Source organism: Ranitomeya variabilis, chromosome 2 (genome assembly GCF_051348905.1).
Source record: "Ranitomeya variabilis isolate aRanVar5 chromosome 2, aRanVar5.hap1, whole genome shotgun sequence".
NCBI classification, from domain to species: domain Eukaryota; kingdom Metazoa; phylum Chordata; class Amphibia; order Anura; family Dendrobatidae; genus Ranitomeya; species Ranitomeya variabilis.
In genome coordinates, this window is record NC_135233.1 from 871381734 (window position 1) to 871403201 (window position 21468).

Genomic DNA, 21468 nt, shown 5'->3' on the forward strand with positions numbered 1-21468 from the left:
TAATCTACTAGCAGCTAAATCTAATGGTCACTGCTCCCTGCTAATCCACTTGGATCTAACTGCAGCATTCGGCACTGTGGATCATCAGCTCCTCCTCACTATGCTCCACTTTGTCGGCCTCAAGGACACCGTTCTCTCCTGGTTCTCCTCCTGTCTCTCTGATCACTCCTTCACTGTATCTTTTGCTGGCTCCTCCTCCTCTCATCTTCCCTGCTGTTGGGGTTCCTCAAGGATTGGTTCTAGGCCCCCTTCTCTTCTCTTTGTATACTGCCCCTATTGGCCAAACAATCAGTAAATTCGGTTTCCACTACCATCTCCATGCTGATGACACCCAATTATACACTTCTTCCCCTGATATCATGCCTGCCTTTTTAGAATACGCTAGTAATTGTCTTACCGCTGTCTCTAACATCATGTCCTCCCTATATCTGAAACTGAACCTGTCAAAAACAAACTCCTTGTGTTTCCTCCCTCTACTAATGTACCTATGCCCGACATTGCCATTTCCGTGTGTGGTTCCACCATTACTCCCCAGCAACATGCCCACTGTCTTGGGATCATACTTGATTCTGAGCTTTCATTCACCCCCCACATCTGATCACTGGCTCGCTCTTGTTATCTGCACCTCAAAATCAATTCTAGAATTCGACCCTTTCTTACTTTCGACTCTGCAAAAACTCTCACTGCTTCTCTTATTCATTCTCGTCTGAACTATTGTAACTCTCTACTAATCGGTCTCCCTCTTACCAAACTGTCCCCTCTCAAATCTGTCTTGACTGTTGCATCCAGGATCATATTCCTCACCAATCGTTACAAGGGAGGTGCTCTTGAGAAAGCAAGGCTGTAGAGCGGGGAATCGAGCGTCGGGGTGCGTCCAGAGGTGCGCCTTAGTATGGGTAAGAGTACCCCCCATTCAATTTAAAGTATAGTGATGTTAATGTTTATTTGTACCCAGGTGGCAGCATGGTAGATGGATTTCCAAATATAATTGTGCATTAACCACGGGGCTATAATTATCACTGTCTTCTCTCCAGAAACAAATTGGGAGTATGTGGATGGATCCAAAACTGGATGGGGTTATCTACTACATATTCTGATTGAGTCCTTTGGGACTAGTATTTAACATAGTACTGAGTGCTGCTGGTGTTGTGTCCTTTTTATCACATCTTTTAAACTGTCTGTCAATACCTGTTTGATTATGTTAATAAAGATTTATTACAAGTTTTTTACCATAAACTCCTATGTTTCTCCTTTTTTGGTGCCTCAACATATTAACCTAACTAATCATGTGTTGCACATTCAACATTTTTACCATAACCAGGTTCCTCGCATCATGTTCTCACATGCTATATGCATTTAAGAGCACTCTGTGTCTGTACTGTTACATACTTAGGCTGATAACCAGTTCATGCAGCATTACATGCAGCTCTACCCTCGTCTACTATATTCTCACCCATCCCTTGTAGATTGTGAGCCCTTGCGGGCAGGGTCCTCTCTCCTCCTGTACCAGTTGTGACTTGTATTGTTTAAGATTATTGTACTTGTTTTTATTACGTATACTCCTCCTCACATGTAAAGTGCCATGGAATAAATGGCGCTATGATAATAATAAATAATAATAATAATGATTATATGAACAACCGATTCTTACATTTTGGCTGGTCGAACAATGAAAGCAATTGTTACCATCCACCTTTTGTGTCTCCCCTTTTCCTCATAGATTGTAAGCTTGCAAGCAGGGCTCTCATTCCTCTTGGTATCTGTTTTGATCTATGTGTTTATTGTTATGCTGTAATGTCTATTGTATTTACAAGTCCCCTCTAAAATGTAAAGTGCTGCGGAATATGTTGGCACTATAGAAATAAAATTATTATTAGTACTTTGGAGGACTTTTTAATTTATTTTCTAAAATGAGTTAAAATGATGCGATCAGATGTAACTCTGGTTGCCTCAGTTATGGCTATGTGCTGACTTAAAACCACTCTCATAAATGATGAATCTGGGCCCTAAATTATGCAAATTCCAAAACTTGTAAAAAAAAAACCTGGACCAACTGTAGAATTCATGCCAATTGTTATTTGGCTATAATTTCACCAAACTTCTACTTAGATTGTTGTAGACAAGAGATATGAAATAAAGTTTTAGACAATCAATTCATGTTTTTCCAACAGTTTCAGATTGTATGGGCATCCATTTTTGGCCAATCTATGAAGTAGCTCAATCCTTATACTGGAGCATAAATGCAAGTTTGCATATTAGATTATGGAACTGTACATACCCTACTCTGTATTAATGTAGTCATTTCTATTATCAAAGTATTTTTTTTTAATTCTGTAATAAAACATACCTGAGGCTTTAATTGGATTCCATTTGCTTGACTTTCAGTCAAAGATTTCCAAGTAAGTGAAGCAGGTAAGTCTTTCTCAGGTTCACAGGCCTCCAACATAATTATGTTGCTGTTGGAGGGAATCATTCCTGATTTTCTACCAACAGTCACAGCTGTCTGAAGGTTATCACCTATAAAACATAAAACTATAGACAGTCCAAGGAAAAGGACAATGATGTTTCAAGATGGGGCAGCAGTCCCTCTATCTCTCCATTTACACCACTTTCTACTTTGTGACCTTGGCACTGTCAAACTATATAAATGTGTTGCATTTGGACTTTAGATACTGTCATATCTAATCTATTTCTTATAGGCGCATGAAGATCAGATTGTATGTAATGGAGGGGGATGCAATTGCAGTATGAGTTAATCAGCCAATAGATGCAATGGCCACGGCTGTGGATGTTGTTCTACTGCCTCTGGAATGTGGTAGAGAACAGCAACTTCCTGATAAGGAACTTGGATTTAAGGTATCGTCAGATAGCCGAAGATTCTCTCATCTGTGAGAATTGGGTCGATTCTGCTAATGACACGCTGATCAAACTCTGATCAGATTTTGATACGAGTGTCAGCACAGTGTGATCTAATTTTCTAGGATTAGAGAATTGAAGCACACTGTGAGGATAAGATGGAGAAAAAAATGTCTCTGTCTTTTCCATTCTGTGACTCTCTGGAAATCAGACTGCACTCATCCAAGTGCAGTATGAAGTTTTCCACACATCCATAGACTCAAATGGGTCAGTTGCATCTAATTTCAGAGTGAAATTGCAACATGCCAGGCATTTTTTCACTGACAGATTCTGTGAGTGCATCAGCATTGCTCCATTAAATAGCATTAATCTAGGTGTTATCTGATAGAAATTTGAATAGCACACGCCTGATGTATACACTGGTGTGGGTGAGGCCTTAGAAGAAGTCTGAAGAATAAATAGCTGAGCTTAAAATGGAAAAGATTTACTACTGGTTCTTAAAATTCTAAAAGCCCAGCAAGAAGTGAATTATTATTTAACTATGTATACATTACATCATCACTTTTCAAAAATATTTCTTTCATTTTTCCACCAAAATCAATTTTTGTAAAACCCACATCACATTTGAAGTAACTTTGAGGGGCCTATATGACAGAAAATACCAAAAAGCCGTACCCTTTTTAAAACTGCACACGTCAAAGTTCTCAAAACCATTTTTCATAAGTTGATTAACCTTTCAGGTGCTTCACAGGAATAAAAGCAATATGGAAGGAAATATTCCAAATTTTACTTTTTCCCAGAAAAATGTTGCTTTACCCCCACATTTAGCATTTTTGCAAGTGTAACAGGAGAACATGGACCATACTGTTTGTTTTACTATTTCTCCTGAGTATGCTGTTATCCCATATGAGATCAAAATCTACTTTTTAGGCACAATGCAAAGCTCAGAAGTAGTGTTGAGCATTCCGATACCGCAAGTATCGGGTATCGGCCGATACTTGCGGTATCGGAATTCCGATACCGGGATTCCGATACTTGGCGCGTATCGGATACCGGAATCGGAAGTTCCATGATTCAAAATTCAGAAATTCAGCCAATGAGAAAGATTCCAAGTGTGGGCACATCCTGTTTAGCATGGAGGGCATGAAACTACTGGCAAGGCTGTGATTGGCTGCTTAAATGATGTCATGATGCAGTTTAAAAGTCGCTGGCGCCATTTTGCGATCACTCTGCTGTGAATTCAGTTAGTGACAGGACGCTGTTTGCTGACTGAGGGACAGTTTAGAGATAGCGATTTGCTTCTTTGTGCTTTCCAAAGGCTAATTTAGCAACCGCTGTGTTCACCTACTAATCACCTTCCTTTTGCCTTGTAGCGCTGTTTTCACAGCGATCTGCAAGGTCTCTCTGTGTGTGTGTGTGAGTGCAGCCCACTCTCTAGTCTGAGTGCAGCCACATAGGCCATCCATAGCTGGTTGTATTCAGTTCAGGGAGGGTGGTTCATTGCCTCATACTGTCCTTTTTTTTTTTTTTTTTTGAAGTAGTGCAGGCTGCTGCACATTTTTTCCAAAAATTCCTATTAGTGTCTTTCCACCCGTCTCCAGCTAATTTGTGGAAAAACACTACATAGGATAAAGTAGAGGAGGGTTTTTGGGCCTTGCAGCGCCGTTTACGGCTGTCTGCACGGTCTCCGTGTGACTGCAGCTCGCCCTGTAGTCTGTGAGCAGCCGTAGCTTGGTTGTCTCCAGCTCAGGGTTGTTCACTGCGTCATACCGCCAAATCAATTTTCATTTTGTTTTCAAGTAGTGTAGTCTGCTGCTAATTAATTTAAAAAAATCCTATTAGTGTCTTTCCACCCGTCTCCAGCTAATTTGTGGAAAAACACTACATAGGATAAAGTAGAGGAGGGTTTTTGGGCCTTGCAGCGCCGTTTACGGCTGTCTGCACGGTCTCCGTGTGACTGCAGCTCGCCCTGTAGTCTGTGAGCAGCCGTAGCTTGGTTGTCTCCAGCTCAGGGTTGTTCACTGCGTCATACCGCCAAATCAATTTTCATTTTGTTTTCAAGTAGTGTAGTCTGCTGCTAATTAATTTAAAAAAATCCTATTAGTGTCTTTCCACCCGTCTCCAGCTAATTTGTGGAAAAACACTACATAGGATAAAGTAGAGGAGGGTTTTTGGGCCTTGCAGCGCCGTTTACGGCTGTCTGCACGGTCTCCGTGTGACTGCAGCTCGCCCTGTAGTCTGTGAGCAGCCGTAGCTTGGTTGTCTCCAGCTCAGGGTTGTTCACTGCGTCATACCGCCAAATCAATTTTCATTTTGTTTTCAAGTAGTGTAGTCTGCTGCTAATTAATTTAAAAAAATCCTATTAGTGTCTTTCCACCCGTCTCCAGCTAATTTGTGGAAAAACACTACATAGGATAAAGTAGAGGAGGGTTTTTGGGCCTTGCAGCGCCGTTTACGTCTGTCTGCACGGTCTCCGTGTGACTGCAGCTCTATCCGTTGTCAGTTCAGCCCCAAAAAAATAAATAAATAATAAAGTTCACCAAACACACCAGTTACACCACTTTACATTTGTGTAGGCCACATTAGCTCATATTCAAGTCTAGTCCACACTTTAGAAAATTAGTGTGTCTTATACCTGTTAGGAGGAGTTGCTCAGGAATAAGCACACAAAGCCGTTAGTACTTTTCTGCTTATCTTTATCAGTCAACCAAGATGAAGAAGGCAGTGAGTAAGGCACGTGGGCGTGGGCGTGGGCGCGGAGCAGGGAGGGGACGTGGGGATTCTGTGCCTGCTGCGGGCACCGGTGAGTCATCAGCACCCACTTTCACAAGGGAACAGTCGTTCATGCGCAGCTTTGTCGCCGAGCGCCGTACACCGCTGCTGCGTCAAGACCAAATTGAAGCCGTTGTGGGATGGATGGCAGCTAATGCATCAACTTCCATTAGTGCCACATCCTCTCAGACACAGAGCACTGGAGAGCAGCCATCTGTCTCTTCACCACCTGCAAAATTGCCCAGGCAGACAGAGATCCCAGGACAGGAGCAGTCTCTACTTCTGTTCTCTGAATCATCTCTTGGCTTGGAAACAGGGGGCCAGCCAAGCAGCATTGGAGAAATGGAAGAAGAGGCAGGGTGCAGTGATGCCCAACCGCTTTTTCTGTCTTCCTCTGAAGAGGCGGGTGGGCCAGTGGCTCCGGTCACCACCTCGCAGGCCGCATCAGCTGATGATGACACTCAGGTGCCACTTACTGGTGCGTGCTCTGCTGCTGAGACTACCCAGGAGGAGCAGTTGGGGGCAGAGGGTAGTGTAGATGATGAGGTCCTTGACCCATCTTGGCGTCAGGGACAGGAAGGTGGTGGGAGCAGCTCTGAGGAAGAGATTCCCCGTACGGCCCAAAGAGGGAGAGGGAGGGGGAAGACTGCGGATCCTGCAGCCTCCGCTTTGGCACCCGTAAGGAGCATGTCTCTTCCAAAAGTCAAAAGGGGGGCTCCCAAGACTTGCAGTGCCTGGTCCTTTTTTGACACAGTTGCAGATGACATTTGCTATGTCAGATGCAAGATGTGTCATCAAAAAATCAAAAGAGGTCAAAAAGTCGCCAACCTCAATACCTCCAACATGTGGAAACATGTGCGCAACAGGCACCCGGCGGAGTTAGACAAACACACTGAAGAGCTAGGCCAACCAACAGCGGCAGCTACCACCTCTTCAGCTCGTGTTGCCTCTTCCTCTAGCTCACACGCAGCTGGTTCGGCTTCCTCCCAGGATCGCCGTGGAAGAACCTCTGGCCCTGTTGTCCAGAGACCCGCTGTCATTCCACCCGCAGCACCACTTTCCCAGTCAACCACACACTCCCAGCCCAGTCTACAGCCATCGGTAGTACAGGCATGGGAGAAAAGGCGGCCTTTCTCGTCAAACCACCCACGAGCACAGGCTCTGACTGCAGGCATTGCCAAACTTCTGTCACTGGAAATGCTGTCATTCAGGCTGGTGGAGACTGACAGCTTCCGTGACTTGATGTCATTGGCAGTCCCACAGTACAGTGTGCCCAGCCGCTTTTACTTCAGCAGGCAAGCCGTCCCTGCCCTGCACAAGCATGTTGAGGGACACATAAAACACGCGCTACTGAACGCCGTCAGTAGCAAGGTCCACCTCACCACCGATGCGTGGACCAGTCAACATGGACAGGGGCGATACCTTTCCCTCACTGCCCATTGGGTTAATGTAGTTGAGCCGGGTACAGACCGTGCGAGTGGCGCAGGACGTGTCCTGCCCACTCCAAGGATTGCAGGAATCCATTCTGTACGCATTGACTCCTCCTCTTACACCAGTTCCTCAGAATCATCGCTGCAGGAGCCGTCACAGTCCACCTCCACATGGACCCGTGATGAACGTGTACCTGTTACGACCGACATGAGCACAGCCGTGGCCAAACGTCAACAGGCCGTCTTGAAATTAATTTTTTTGGGGAATCGTAGCCACACAGCGCAGGAGCTCTGGAATGCCATCAAGCAGGAGAGCGATATGTGGTTTGAGCCAGCGAATCTCCAGCCAGGCATGGTAGTGTGTGATAATGGCCGAAATCTGGTGGCAGCCCTGGGCCTCGGCAACCTCACTCACATCCCATGTCTGGCACATGTGCTCAATTTGGTCGTGCAGAGTTTTTTGAGGGACTATCCGGATCTTGATGCACTGCTGCACAAGGTCCGCCTAGAGTGTGCTCACTTGCGGCGTTCCAGCACGGCAAAAGCGCGCATTGCGGCTCTGCAGCGCCGACACCGCCTGCCGGAACATCGCATCATATGTGACCTACCTACCAGGTGGAATTCCACGTTACATATGTTGGAGCGGTTGTGTGAGCAGCAGCAAGCTGTAATGGAGTACCAGCTGTATCAGGCGCAAAAAAGTCGCAGTCAGCGCCGTACAGACTTCACAACCACAGAGTGGGCCACTATGAAGGATGTCTGCCAGGTTTTGCGTCCCTTTGATTATTCCACGCGGATGGCGAGTGCAGATGATGCACTAGTCAGCATGACTGTCCCCCTTATCTGCCTGCTTGAAAAATCACTGCAAGCGCTAAGGGATGATGTTGTGGAAGAGGTGGAGGATGAGGATTCACCACTTCCATCATCTTCTGGACAGTCAGCGCCACGTGGTTCCTCACAAACGCGTAGGCAGGGGACAGTTTGTGAGGAGGATGAGGAGGAGTCAATGGAGGAGGAAGACATCCGTCCAGAGGAGGGAGTTCCCGAATTGTCCAGTACTCAGTGTGTACAGCGAGGGTGGGGTGATGACGAGAGGGCAGAGATCACGCCTCCAGCTGGGGACAGCGTTTCTTGGGCAGTTGGCAGTCTGCAGCACATGGTGGATTACATGCTGCAGTGCCTGAGAAACGACCGCCGCATCGACCACATTCTCAACATGTCTGATTATTGGGTGTTCACCCTCCTCGATCCTCGCTACCGGGACAACGTAGAAAGCCTCATCACACCGTTGAACCGGGAGCGAAAAATGCGGGAGTACCAAGACACACTGGTCAGTTCCATCATCTTCTCCATTCCAACTGAGAGAAGTGCTGCTACTGCATTCCAAAGCAGCTCAGTGCGTCCAGGCAGTGGTGGAGGCTCTGCACAAAGAGGGAGCAGAAGCAGTGCCTCTGCCCAAGGCAAGACCAGTATGGCCCAACTGTGGCACAGTTTTGTGTGCCCCCCACAAAAGTCTACACCATCACAGACGGCTCCAGTCAGCAGGAGGCAACGGTTCCGTCAGATGGTGACAGACTACATGTCTTGCCCTCTTGCTGTACTCCCAGACGGCTCTTCCCCTTTCAAGTTTTGGGTCTCAAAGCTGGATACATGGCCAGAGCTAAGCCAGTATGCATTGGAGGTGCTGTCTTGCCCTGCGGCCAGTGTATTATCGGAACGTGTCTTTAGTGCTGCAGGTGGTGTACTAACTGACCGTCGCATGCGACTATCCTCCGATAACGTTGACCGGCTTACTTTCCTGAAAATGAACAAGGCCTGGATCTCGCAGGAATTTGCCACTCCTCCTCCTGATTAAATAATTAGGTCACTGTATACGTTATCCAGGTCTCCTGTTGTGTTCATCTTTCTACCACCTGAACTTAAATTCCTGGGCTCCAACACCGCCAGTTGAGGCTCAGACGTGCCGTCTGCACAGTCAAAACATACGACCCAGTGTTATTGGGTTTCAGTAACGTCAGCTGATCCCCAGCTGTGTAGCCGGCAATGTGTCATGCGACCGCCACGCTGACACAACAACTGAAATGTAAGGGAATCTGTCCCCCCCCCCCCAAGGCGTTTGTTACTGAAAGAGCCACCTTGTGCAGCAGTAATGCTGCACAAGGAAAAAGGTAGCTATTTTGGTTTTGCTCCTTGCACACGCAAAACTTAACACTTATAAAATGTGTCCACTGATACCGTAAAACCGTCCCGGAGGTGGGACTTTCCTTCGTAATATGACGCAGCACAGCCGTCATTCCTACCCCCCCGGCGCCGCGCCCAGGCTCCTCAGCGTTGTTTGATTCCGTCCCGGAGCCTGCGCTGTTATGTTATCCCGTGGCCAGGCACACTTAGCGCTGCCCGTCTTCTGGCATCATTTGGTGTCAGGCTGGCTGCGCCTGTGCGGCCACGCTGGCCGAGAGCCCGCCTCGCAGTGTCTTCTGATTTAATCCCACTGGGGGCCTGGGATCTATGGACATGCGCAGTGCATATCTGAACCTCCACCTCTCACTCATCTCCCTATGGCTTCTTCAGACTGTTCGGTGTCAGCTGGTCCCTAATAGCATGCCACAGCCGTGACACCGCACAGTCTGGAAAAGAAGCCGTAGGGAGGGGAGTGAGAGGCGAGGATATGCACTGCGCATGGCCATGGATCCCAGGCCCCCAGTGGGATTACATCAGAAGACACTGCGAGGCGGGCTCTCGGCCAGCGCGGCCGCACAGGCGCAGCCAGCCTGACACCAAATGATGCCAGAAGACGGGCAGCGCTAAGTGTGCCTGGCCACGGGATAACATAACAGCGCAGGCTCCGGGACGGAATCAAACAACGCTGAGGAGCCGGGGCACGGCGGCGGGGGGGTAGTAATGATGGCTGTGCTGCGTCATATTACGAAGGAAAGTCCCACCTCCGGGACGGTTTCACGGCTTCAGGGGACACATTTTATAAGTGTTTAGTTCTGTGTTTGCAAGGAGCATGATGAAAAGAGCCACCTTTTCCTTTTGCATCTTTTGTGCTGCACAAGCTGGCTCTTTCAGCTACAAACGCCTTGGGGGGGGGGGTTAAAGGTTCCCTTTCGACTTTCTCAGGCTTCGGCCTACATTGTGTTCCTCTGCTTTTCCACCTGCCCCTGGGCTCCAACACCGCTAGTTGCCGTCCAGAAGTGCTGTACGCACAGTCAACAGTCGCTCCTCTGTTATTGGGGTTCAGTAACGTCAGCTGTTCCCCTGCTGTGTGTGTGGCAATCCCTCCTACCTCCTCCAACCTCCTCCTCCTCCACCTGTCCCTGGGCTCCAACACCGCCAGTTGCCGTCCAGAAGTGCTGTACGCACAGTCAACAGTCCCTCCTCTGTTATTGGGGTTCAGTAACGTCAGCTGTTCCCCTGCTGTGTGTGTGGCAATCCCTCCTACCTCCTCCAACCTCCTCCTCCTCCACCTGTCCCTGGGCTCCAACACCGCCAGTTGCCGTCCAGAAGTGCTGTACGCACAGTCAACAGTCCCTCCTCTGTTATTGGGGTTCAGTAACGTCAGCTGTTCCCCTGCTGTGTGTGTGGCAATCCCTCCTACCTCCTCCAACCTCCTCCTCCTCCACCTGTCCCTGGGCTCCAACACCGCCAGTTGCCGTCCAGAAGTGCTGTACGCACAGTCAACAGTCCCTCCTCTGTTATTGGGGTTCAGTAACGTCAGCTGTTCCCCTGCTGTGTGTGTGGCAATCCCTCCTACCTCCTCCAACCTCCTCCTCCTCCACCTGTCCCTGGGCTCCAACACCGCCAGTTGCCGTCCAGAAGTGCTGTACGCACAGTCAACAGTCGCTCCTCTGTTATTGGGGTTCAGTAACGTCAGCTGTTCCCCCGCTGTGTGTGTGGCAATCCCTCCTACCTCCTCCAACCTCCTCCTCCTCCACCTGTCCCTGGGCTCCAACACCGCCAGTTGCCGTCCAGAAGTGCTGTACGCACAGTCAACAGTCCCTCCTCTGTTATTGGGGTTCAGTAACGTCAGCTGTTCCCCTGCTGTGTGTGTGGCAATCCCTCCTACCTCCTCCAACCTCCTCCAACCTCCTCCTCCTCCACCTGTCCCTGGGCTCCAACACCGCCAGTTGCCGTCCAGAAGTGCTGTACGCACAGTCAACAGTCGCTCCTCTGTTATTGGGGTTCAGTAACGTCAGCTGTTCCCCTGCTGTGTGTGTGGCAATCCCTCCTACCTCCTCCAACCTCCTCCTCCTCCACCTGTCCCTGGGCTCCAACACCGCCAGTTGCCGTCCAGAAGTGCTGTACGCACAGTCAACAGTTCCTCCTCTGTTATTGGGGTTCAGTAACGTCAGCTGTTCCCCTGCTGTGTGTGTGGCAATCCCTCCTACCTCCTCCAACCTCCTCCTCCTCCACCTGTCCCTGGGCTCCAACACCGCCAGTTGCCGTCCAGAAGTGCTGTACGCACAGTCAACAGTCGCTCCTCTGTTATTGGGGTTCAGTAACGTCAGCTGTTCCCCCGCTGTGTGTGTGGCAATCCCTCCTACCTCCTCCAACCTCCTCCTCCTCCACCTGTCCCTGGGCTCCAACACCGCCAGTTGCCGTCCAGAAGTGCTGTACGCACAGTCAACAGTCCCTCCTCTGTTATTGGGGTTCAGTAACGTCAGCTGTTCCCCTGCTGTGTGTGTGGCAATCCCTCCTACCTCCTCCAACCTCCTCCAACCTCCTCCTCCTCCACCTGTCCCTGGGCTCCAACACCGCCAGTTGCCGTCCAGAAGTGCTGTACGCACAGTCAACAGTCGCTCCTCTGTTATTGGGGTTCAGTAACGTCAGCTGTTCCCCTGCTGTGTGTGTGGCAATCCCTCCTACCTCCTCCAACCTCCTCCAACCTCCTCCTCCTCCACCTGTCCCTGGGCTCCAACACCGCCAGTTGCCGTCCAGAAGTGCTGTACGCACAGTCAACAGTCGCTCCTCTGTTATTGGGGTTCAGTAACGTCAGCTGTTCCCCTGCTGTGTGTGTGGCAATCCCTCCTACCTCCTCCAACCTCCTCCTCCTCCACCTGTCCCTGGGCTCCAACACCGCCAGTTGCCGTCCAGAAGTGCTGTACGCACAGTCAACAGTCCCTCCTCTGTTATTGGGGTTCAGTAACGTCAGCTGTTCCCCTGCTGTGTGTGTGGCAATCCCTCCTACCTCCTCCAACCTCCTCCTCCTCCACCTGTCCCTGGGCTCCAACACCGCCAGTTGCCGTCCAGAAGTGCTGTACGCACAGTCAACAGTCGCTCCTCTGTTATTGGGGTTCAGTAACGTCAGCTGTTCCCCCGCTGTGTGTGTGGCAATCCCTCCTACCTCCTCCAACCTCCTCCTCCTCCACCTGTCCCTGGGCTCCAACACCGCCAGTTGCCGTCCAGAAGTGCTGTACGCACAGTCAACAGTCCCTCCTCTGTTATTGGGGTTCAGTAACGTCAGCTGTTCCCCTGCTGTGTGTGTGGCAATCCCTCCTACCTCCTCCAACCTCCTCCAACCTCCTCCTCCTCCACCTGTCCCTGGGCTCCAACACCGCCAGTTGCCGTCCAGAAGTGCTGTACGCACAGTCAACAGTCGCTCCTCTGTTATTGGGGTTCAGTAACGTCAGCTGTTCCCCTGCTGTGTGTGTGGCAATCCCTCCTACCTCCTCCAACCTCCTCCAACCTCCTCCTCCTCCACCTGTCCCTGGGCTCCAACACCGCCAGTTGCCGTCCAGAAGTGCTGTACGCACAGTCAACAGTCCCTCCTCTGTTATTGGGGTTCAGTAACGTCAGCTGTTCCCCTGCTGTGTGTGTGGCAATCCCTCCTACCTCCTCCAACCTCCTCCAACCTCCTCCTCCTCCACCTGTCCCTGGGCTCCAACACCGCCAGTTGCCGTCCAGAAGTGCTGTACGCACAGTCAACAGTCCCTCCTCTGTTATTGGGGTTCAGTAACGTCAGCTGTTCCCCTGCTGTGTGTGTGGCAATCCCTCCTACCTCCTCCAACCTCCTCCTCCTCCACCTGTCCCTGGGCTCCAACACCGCCAGTTGCCGTCCAGAAGTGCTGTACGCACAGTCAACAGTCCCTCCTCTGTTATTGGGGTTCAGTAACGTCAGCTGTTCCCCTGCTGTGTGTGTGGCAATCCCTCCTACCTCCTCCAACCTCCTCCTCCTCCACCTGTCCCTGGGCTCCAACACCGCCAGTTGCCGTCCAGAAGTGCTGTACGCACAGTCAACAGTCCCTCCTCTGTTATTGGGGTTCAGTAACGTCAGCTGTTCCCCTGCTGTGTGTGTGGCAATCCCTCCTACCTCCTCCAACCTCCTCCTCCTCCACCTGTCCCTGGGCTCCAACACCGCCAGTTGCCGTCCAGAAGTGCTGTACGCACAGTCAACAGTCCCTCCTCTGTTATTGGGGTTCAGTAACGTCAGCTGTTCCCCTGCTGTGTGTGTGGCAATCCCTCCTACCTCCTCCAACCTCCTCCAACCTCCTCCTCCTCCACCTGTCCCTGGGCTCCAACACCGCCAGTTGCCGTCCAGAAGTGCTGTACGCACAGTCAACAGTCCCTCCTCTGTTATTGGGGTTCAGTAACGTCAGCTGTTCCCCTGCTGTGTGTGTGGCAATCCCTCCAACCTCCTCCAACCTCCTCCTCCTCCACCTGTCCCTGGGCTCCAACACCGCCAGTTGCCGTCCAGAAGTGCTGTACGCACAGTCAACAGTCCCTCCTCTGTTATTGGGGTTCAGTAACGTCAGCTGTTCCCCTGCTGTGTGTGTGGCAATCCCTCCTACCTCCTCCAACCTCCTCCAACCTCCTCCTCCTCCACCTGTCCCTGGGCTCCAACACCGCCAGTTGCCGTCCAGAAGTGCTGTACGCACAGTCAACAGTCCCTCCTCTGTTATTGGGGTTCAGTAACGTCAGCTGTTCCCCTGCTGTGTGTGTGGCAATCCCTCCAACCTCCTCCAACCTCCTCCTCCTCCACCTGTCCCTGGGCTCCAACACCGCCAGTTGCCGTCCAGAAGTGCTGTACGCACAGTCAACAGTCCCTCCTCTGTTATTGGGGTTCAGTAACGTCAGCTGTTCCCCTGCTGTGTGTGTGGCAATCCCTCCTACCTCCTCCAACCTCCTCCAACCTCCTCCTCCTCCACCTGTCCCTGGGCTCCAACACCGCCAGTTGCCGTCCAGAAGTGCTGTACGCACAGTCAACAGTCCCTCCTCTGTTATTGGGGTTCAGTAACGTCAGCTGTTCCCCTGCTGTGTGTGTGGCAATCCCTCCTACCTCCTCCAACCTCCTCCAACCTCCTCCTCCTCCACCTGTCCCTGGGCTCCAACACCGCTAGTTGCCGTCCAGAAGTGCTGTACGCACAGAGCCAAACACCTCGCCAATGTGTTAGTGGGGTTCAGCACCGCCAGCTGTTCCCCTGCTGTGTATACGGCAACGTGTACTGCGACCGCCATGCAGGCACAACAAGTTAAATGTAAGGGAACCTGACCCCCCCCCCCCCCAGGCGTTTGTTACTGAAGGAGCCACCTTGTGCAGCAGTAATGATGCAAAGGGAAAAAGTGCCTCTTTTCGTGATGCTCCTTGCACATGCTGAACCTAACACTTATGAAATGTGTCCCCACACAGCGTTAAACCGTCCGGTAGGTGGAACTTTCCTTTGTCTTGTGACGCAGCACAGCCATCATTTTTACCCCCTTGGCGCCGTGCGCCCCCTCCTCAGCGTTGTTTGAATCTGTCCCGGAGCCTGCGCTGTTAGGTTAGCCCTTGGCCATGCACACATGTTGCGCTGCCCGTCTTCTGACCTCATTTGGTGTCAGGCTGGCTGCGCCTGTGCGGGTGCGCTGGCCGAGATCCCGCCTCGCAGTGTCGTCTAATGTAATCCCACCGCGGGCCTGTGATCCGTGCCCGTGCGCAGTGCATATCCTCTCCTCTCACTCCCCTCCCTACGGCTTCTTCAGACTGTGCGATGTCAGCTGGTCCCTAATAGCATGCCACGGCCGTGACACCGCACAGTCTGAAAAAGCCGTAGGGAGGGGAGTGAGAGGAGAGGATATGCACTGCGCACGGGCACGGATCACAGGCCCGCGGTGGGATTACATTAGACGACACTGCGAGGCGGGATCTCGGCCAGCGCACCCGCACAGGCGCAGCCAGCCTGACACCAAATGAGGTCAGAAGACGGGCAGCGCAACATGTGTGCATGGCCAAGGGCTAACCTAACAGCGCAGGCTCCGGGACAGATTCAAACAACGCTGAGGAGGGGGCGCACGGCGCCAAGGGGGTAAAAATGATGGCTGTGCTGCGTCACACGACAAAGGAAAGTTCCACCTACCGGACGGTTTAACGCTGTGAGGAGACACATTTCATAAATGTTAGGTTCCGCATGTACAAGGACCATAATTAAAAGAGCTAAGTTTACCTTTTCCAGCATTAGTGCTGTACACAATGGCTCTTTCAGCTACAAACGCCTGGGGGGGGGGGGGGGGTTAAAGGTTTCCTTTCAACTTGCTCGAGTGCAGGCTTCGGCCTACACTCCGCTCCCCCTGCTCCTCCTGCTGACCCTGGGCTCTAACACCGCCAGTTTTTGCCCAGATGTGCTAGCTGCACAGAGAAAAACACCAGCCAATGTGTCAGTGGGGTTCAGCACCGCCAGCTGTTCCCCTGCTGTGTAGCCGGCAACGTGTCCTGCGACCGCCACGCAGACACAAGAACTGAAATTGAAGGGAACCTGTCCCCCCTCCCCCAGGTGTTTCTATGTTTTACAGCTACCTTGAACAGCAGTAATGCTGCATGTGTTCAAGGTGGCTCAGAAACTTATTCTCCTTGCCCATGTTGAAGTGAACACGTCTAAAATGTGTCCTCTGTGACCATTAAAACGTCCCTCAGGTGTGATTTGACTTTGTATTGACACACGCAACAAGCTCCTTGGTAACGCTGCCCGTCTTCTGGCATCATTGTTTGGCTGGCTGCGCCTCTGCGGCCGCCCTGACCCACACAACGCCCCTCGGTGTCTTATTTATTGGGACTGCGAGGGTGTGATTCATGGGCAGGATCAGTGCATCAGTTCGCCTGTCCCTCCTCTCCTTCCGCCTTCTTCGGACTGTGCGGCTTCATGGCCGTGGCATGCGATAAGGGATCAGATGACGCCGCACAGTCTGAAGCGGGTGTAAGGACCCGAGTGTGAGAGGCCAACATATGTGCTGCGCCAGGCCCTGAATCCCAGCCCCGCAGTGTTTTAACAATGTTAAGACACTGCGGGGCTGGGATTCATGGGCATCGCGAACCGCACCGGCCGACATTACATGATGCCAGAAGATGGGCAGCGCTAACGGCGCTAGGCCAGGGGATAACACGACAGCGCAGACTCCTGTACAGCAAATAACAACGCTCGGGAGGCTGCACCCAGCACCAAGGTGGGATTCTTGACACCTGTGCTGTGTCTCATTACAAAGGGAACTCTCGCCTCCATTACACAGTTTGACTGTATAAAGGGCTGAATGTTATACGTGTTCCATTCAGCGTGTGCAAGGAGAAAAATTACAAGAGCAACCTTTGACTTGCGCAGCACTGCTGCTGCATAAGCTGTGGCTCTTCTACTTTGTAACCCCTGAGGGGGGGTTAAAGGTGACTTTTGAAATCGGTTCAATTAGGCTTCGGCCTACACTCTGCTCCACCTGCAGAGCCCGGGCTCCAACAACGCTAGTTGCTGTCCGGAAGTGCTGGCTGCACAGAGCCAAACACCTCGCCAATGTGTCAGTGGGGTCCAGCACCGCCAGCTGTTCCCCTGCTGTGTAGCCGGCAACGTGTCCTGCAAAAGCCACGCAGACACAACAGACCCAAAGCTGCCGCCAGTGCAGGCTTCGGCCTACACTCCCCTCCCCCTGCTCCTCCTCCTCCTGCTCCTCCTCCTGCTGACCCTGGGCTCTAACAAACCGCCAGTTGGGGCCCAGATGTGCTAGCTGCACAGAGAAAAACACCTCGCCAATGTGTCAGTGGGGTCCAGCACCGCCAGCTGTTCCCCTGCTGTGCAGCCGGCATCGTGTCCTGCAAAAGCCACGCAGACACTTGCTCTTGTACCTTCTGCTCCCCATCCTGGTTCCAGTACCGTCAGCTGGTTCCGGGCAGAGCCTTTGGCTTAGGTGCCTCCCTTTGGTATCCGAGTTCCACCAACGTCAGGTGGTCCTTGGTAGTGCTTTCAGGCACGGGTACCTCCTGCTTAGTAACCGGGTTCCAGTAACGTCAGCTGGTCCTCGGTAGTTCCATTGGCTCTTGGACCTTCGGCTACCCATCCGGGTTCCAGCACCGTCAGCTGGTTCTCGGCAGTGTCTTTTGCTCTTGTACCTTCTGCTCCCCATCCTGGTTCCAGTACCGTCAGCTGGTTCCGGGCAGAGCCTTTGGCTTAGGTGCCTCCCTCTGGGTATCCGAGTTCCACCAACGTCAGGTGGTCCTTGGTAGTGCTTTCAGCACAGGTACCTCCTGCTTAGTAACCGGGTTCCAGTAACGTCAGCTGGTCCTCGGTAGTTCCATTGGCTCTTGGACCTTCGGGTAGCCATCCGAGTTCCAGTTCCATCAGCTGGTTCTCGGCATTTTCTCAGCCTTCTTGTACCTTCTGCTACATTTCCAAGTTCAAGAGACTAAACACAATGACCCAGAAGACCACCCCTAAGATGACGACGACACCAGAGACGACAACCACCGTGATGACGACGACCCTGGAGACGATGACCCCGAAGACCACCCCGATGACGACGACCCCGGAGACGACGACCCTGAAGACCACCCCGATGACGACGACCCCGGAGACGACGACGACCTGGAAGACCGAGAAGCAGAAGAACAAGAGGCTGCAGAACAAAGAGCAGAAGGACATTAAGCATAACACAAAATATCAGAGCAAAAAATATTATGTAAATTATAAGCAGAAGAAGACTAAGCAGTGTATGGGGGTGAGTCCGTTCCTCCTCGTGGTGCCCCTGGATAAAGCCTGATGCTGCAGGCCAAACTGAACGCGGACAAATGTAACTGTTTTGTGACAGGCAGAACGGAAGGTGTAATCTTCAAACTTTTATAGATAACAACTACGGGAATGCCTGTCACAAATAAGAATATGATGAAGAAGTTGAATATGATGAAGATAATAGTAAAATAAAAAGAATATGAACAATGTAACCCAAAAAATAATAGGTAGAAGATGAAGAAGATGAATAAGGTGAAGAAGTTGATGTCAAAGAAGCTGATGATGAGGATAATTAAGAAGAAAGCGTGGGAGAAGTAAAAAAGAAGGTGAAGGGCGTGGAAGTAGTGAAACATCAATATCTGACATAAAAAAAAAAAAAAAAAACATAGTCAAATTCTTTCTAACGCCGAACTTCATAAAAAAAAATAAAAAATCCTGCTATTCTATTACATTGGGCTAAACCTCTGTCCCTTTAATATCTCCGCCACGTCCCCCAATACATCCTACAATATTCTTAGTTGTTTTCCTTCATGTAGAATGAACCTACAAGTGTATAAAGGGTTTATTTTAATTCCGATATTTTCGTCCCATTGACTTGCATTGGGATCGGGTATCGGTATCGGATTGGATTCCGATACTGTGACGGTATCGGCCGATACTTTCCGATACCGATACTTTCCGATATCGGAAAGTATCGCTCAACACTACTCAGAAGGGAAAATGTGCCATATTGAAGTTTAGATTTTGCTTGAATGGTTTGAGGGTGTCATGTCACATTAGCAGAGCCTCTGAGGTGCCAGAACAGCAGAAATACCAGTTAGCGACCCCATTTTATAAACTACACCCCTCAATAAATTTATCTAGGGGTGCAGTGAGCATGTTGACACTACATGTGCCTCACAGAAGTTAATACCATAGGGCTGTGAAGAAAAGAGCATTAAATTTTTATCACTAAAATGTTGTTTTAGCCCAAAGTTTTGAATTCTTATAAAGGCTAATAGAAAGAAATGAAGCATACAGTTTTATGTGCAACTTTTCCTCAGTGTGACAACACAATATATGTGACTGGGAAATACACTGCTCAAAAAAATAAAGGGAACACTAAAATCCAACATCCTAGATATCACTGAATAAAATATTCCAGTTGTAAATCTTAATTCACTACATAGTGGAAAGCATTGAGAACAATAAAACATAAAAGGTAAATCAAAAATAATATCTCATGGAGGCCTTGATTTGGAAGGATACTCAAAATCAAAGTGGAAATTCAAATTACAAGCCGATCCAACTTCAGCGGAAATGCCTCAAAAAAAGGAAATGATGCTCAGTAGTGTGTGCGTTGCCTCCATGTGCCTGTATAATCTCCATACAAGCCTGGGCATGCTCCTGATGAGGCGGCGGACGGTCTTCTGAGGGATCTCCTCCCAGACCTGGACTAAAGCATCCGCCAACTCCTGGACAGTCTGTGGTACAATGTGACGTTGGTGGATGGTGCGAGACATGATGTCCCAGATGTGTGTTCAATTGGATTCAGATCTGGGGACTGGGCGGGCCAGTCCATAGCTTCAATGCCTTCATCTAGCAGGAACTGCTGACACACTCCAGCCACATGAGGTCTGGCATTGTCCTGCATAAGGAGGAACCCAGGGCCAACCGCACCAGCATATGGTCTCACAAGGGGTCTGAGGATCTCATCTCAGTACCTAATGGCAGTCAGGCTACCACTGGTGAGCACATGGAGGGCTGTATGGCCCTCCAAAGAAATGCCACCCCACACCATTACTGACCCACTGCCAAAGCGGTCATGCTGAAGGATGTTGCATGCAGCAGATTGCTCTCCACAGCGTCTCCAGACTCTGTCACGTCTGTCACATGTGATCAGTATGTACCTGCTTTCATCTGTGAAGAGCACAGGGCACCAGTGGTGAATTTGCCAATCCTGGTGTTCTGTGGCAAATGCCAAGCGAGCTGCGTGGTGTTGGGCTGTGAGCTCAACCCCCATCTGTGGACATCAGGCACTCAGACCATCCTCAAGGAGTCGGTTTCTAACCGTTTGTGCAGACACATGCACATTTGTGGCCTGCTGGAGGTCATTTTCCTGGGCTCTGGCAGTGCTCCTCCTGTTCCTCCTTGCACAAAGGCTGAGGTAGTGGTCCTGTTGCTGGGTTGTTGCCCTCCTACGTCCCCCTCCATGCCTCCTGGTGTACTGGCCTGTCTCCTGGTAGCGCCTCCAGCCTCTTGACACTACGCTGATAGACACAGAAAACCTTCTCACCACACCTCACATGGATGTGCCAATCTGGATGAGCTGCACTACCTAAGCCACTTGTGTGGGTTGTAGAGTTGGTCTCATGCTACCATGAGTGTGAATGCACAACCAACATTCAAAAGTGACCAAAACATCAGCCAGAAAGCATTGGTACTGAGATGTGGTCTGTGGTCCCCACCTGCAGAACCACTCCTTTATTGAGTGTGTCTTGATAATTGCCAATAATTCCATCTGTTGTCTATTCCATTTGCCCAACAGCATGTGAAATTGATTGTCAAACAGTGTTGCTTCCTAAGTGGACGGTTTGATTTCACAGAAGTTTGATTAACTTGGAGTTATATCCTGTTGTTTAAATGTTCCCTTTATTTTTTTGAGCGGTATATTTTTCAGGCACAGTGGACAGCTCAGAAGGGAAGGAGTGCCATATTTTAGTGCAGGTTTTGCTGTTATAGTTTTTGCGTACCATGAATCACTGGAAGAGCTTTTTTCACAAACTAAATTGACCTAAGGGTGCAGTGATCATATTGACACCATGAGTGTGTCACAGAATTTTATACCATTGTGCAGAGAAGAAAAAATAACTACATTTTGACATTAAAATGTTTACATGTGAAAATGGATAAAAAAAGGGCAATGCCCCTTATGTATCTGTACAGTACTGCTTAGCAAGACTCAAGAGGGAAGGAGTGCTATATGACTCTTGGAGAACAAATTCTTGTATAATTGTTTATGGACTCCATATACAGAACTTTTAAGTTCTAGAAGAGCAGAATTCCCCCTCAAGTTTCTCTGCAAAGCGACCAGGACGACTGATCCGAGTACATTAAAGAATGAATGGAGCCATGTTTCGTGACATTTTGTGTGCAAACCTCCTTCTATCAGCAAGGGTATTGAAGATGAAATGTGGATGGGTGTTTCAGCATAATAATGATCCTAAGCACATCGCCAGGGCATCAAAGGAGTGGCTTCTTAAGAAGCATATGAAGGTCTTGGAGTGGCCTAGATCTCAACCTTTGGAGGGATTTCAAAGACCGTGTTGCCCAAAACATCACTGCTTGTATTGAGCGATACCTTCCGATATTTGAAAGTATCGGTATCGGATAGTATCGGCCGATATCCGAAAAATATCGGATATCGCCGATACCGATACCCGATACCAATACAAGTCAATGGGACACAA

General features: G+C 50.2%; 1 protein-coding gene across 1 annotated transcript in view; it reads right to left on the reverse strand.

Moving 5' to 3' along the window:
- LOC143808062 (putative cation-transporting ATPase 13A5) overlaps positions 1-21468 on the reverse strand; it is a 318077-nt gene that overhangs the window by 102643 nt on the left and 193966 nt on the right. Inside the window, exon 21 of the mRNA XM_077290322.1 lies at positions 2348-2517. Within this exon, the coding sequence (XP_077146437.1) occupies positions 2348-2517 (170 nt within the window). The remainder of the gene's footprint in view (positions 1-2347; positions 2518-21468) is intronic.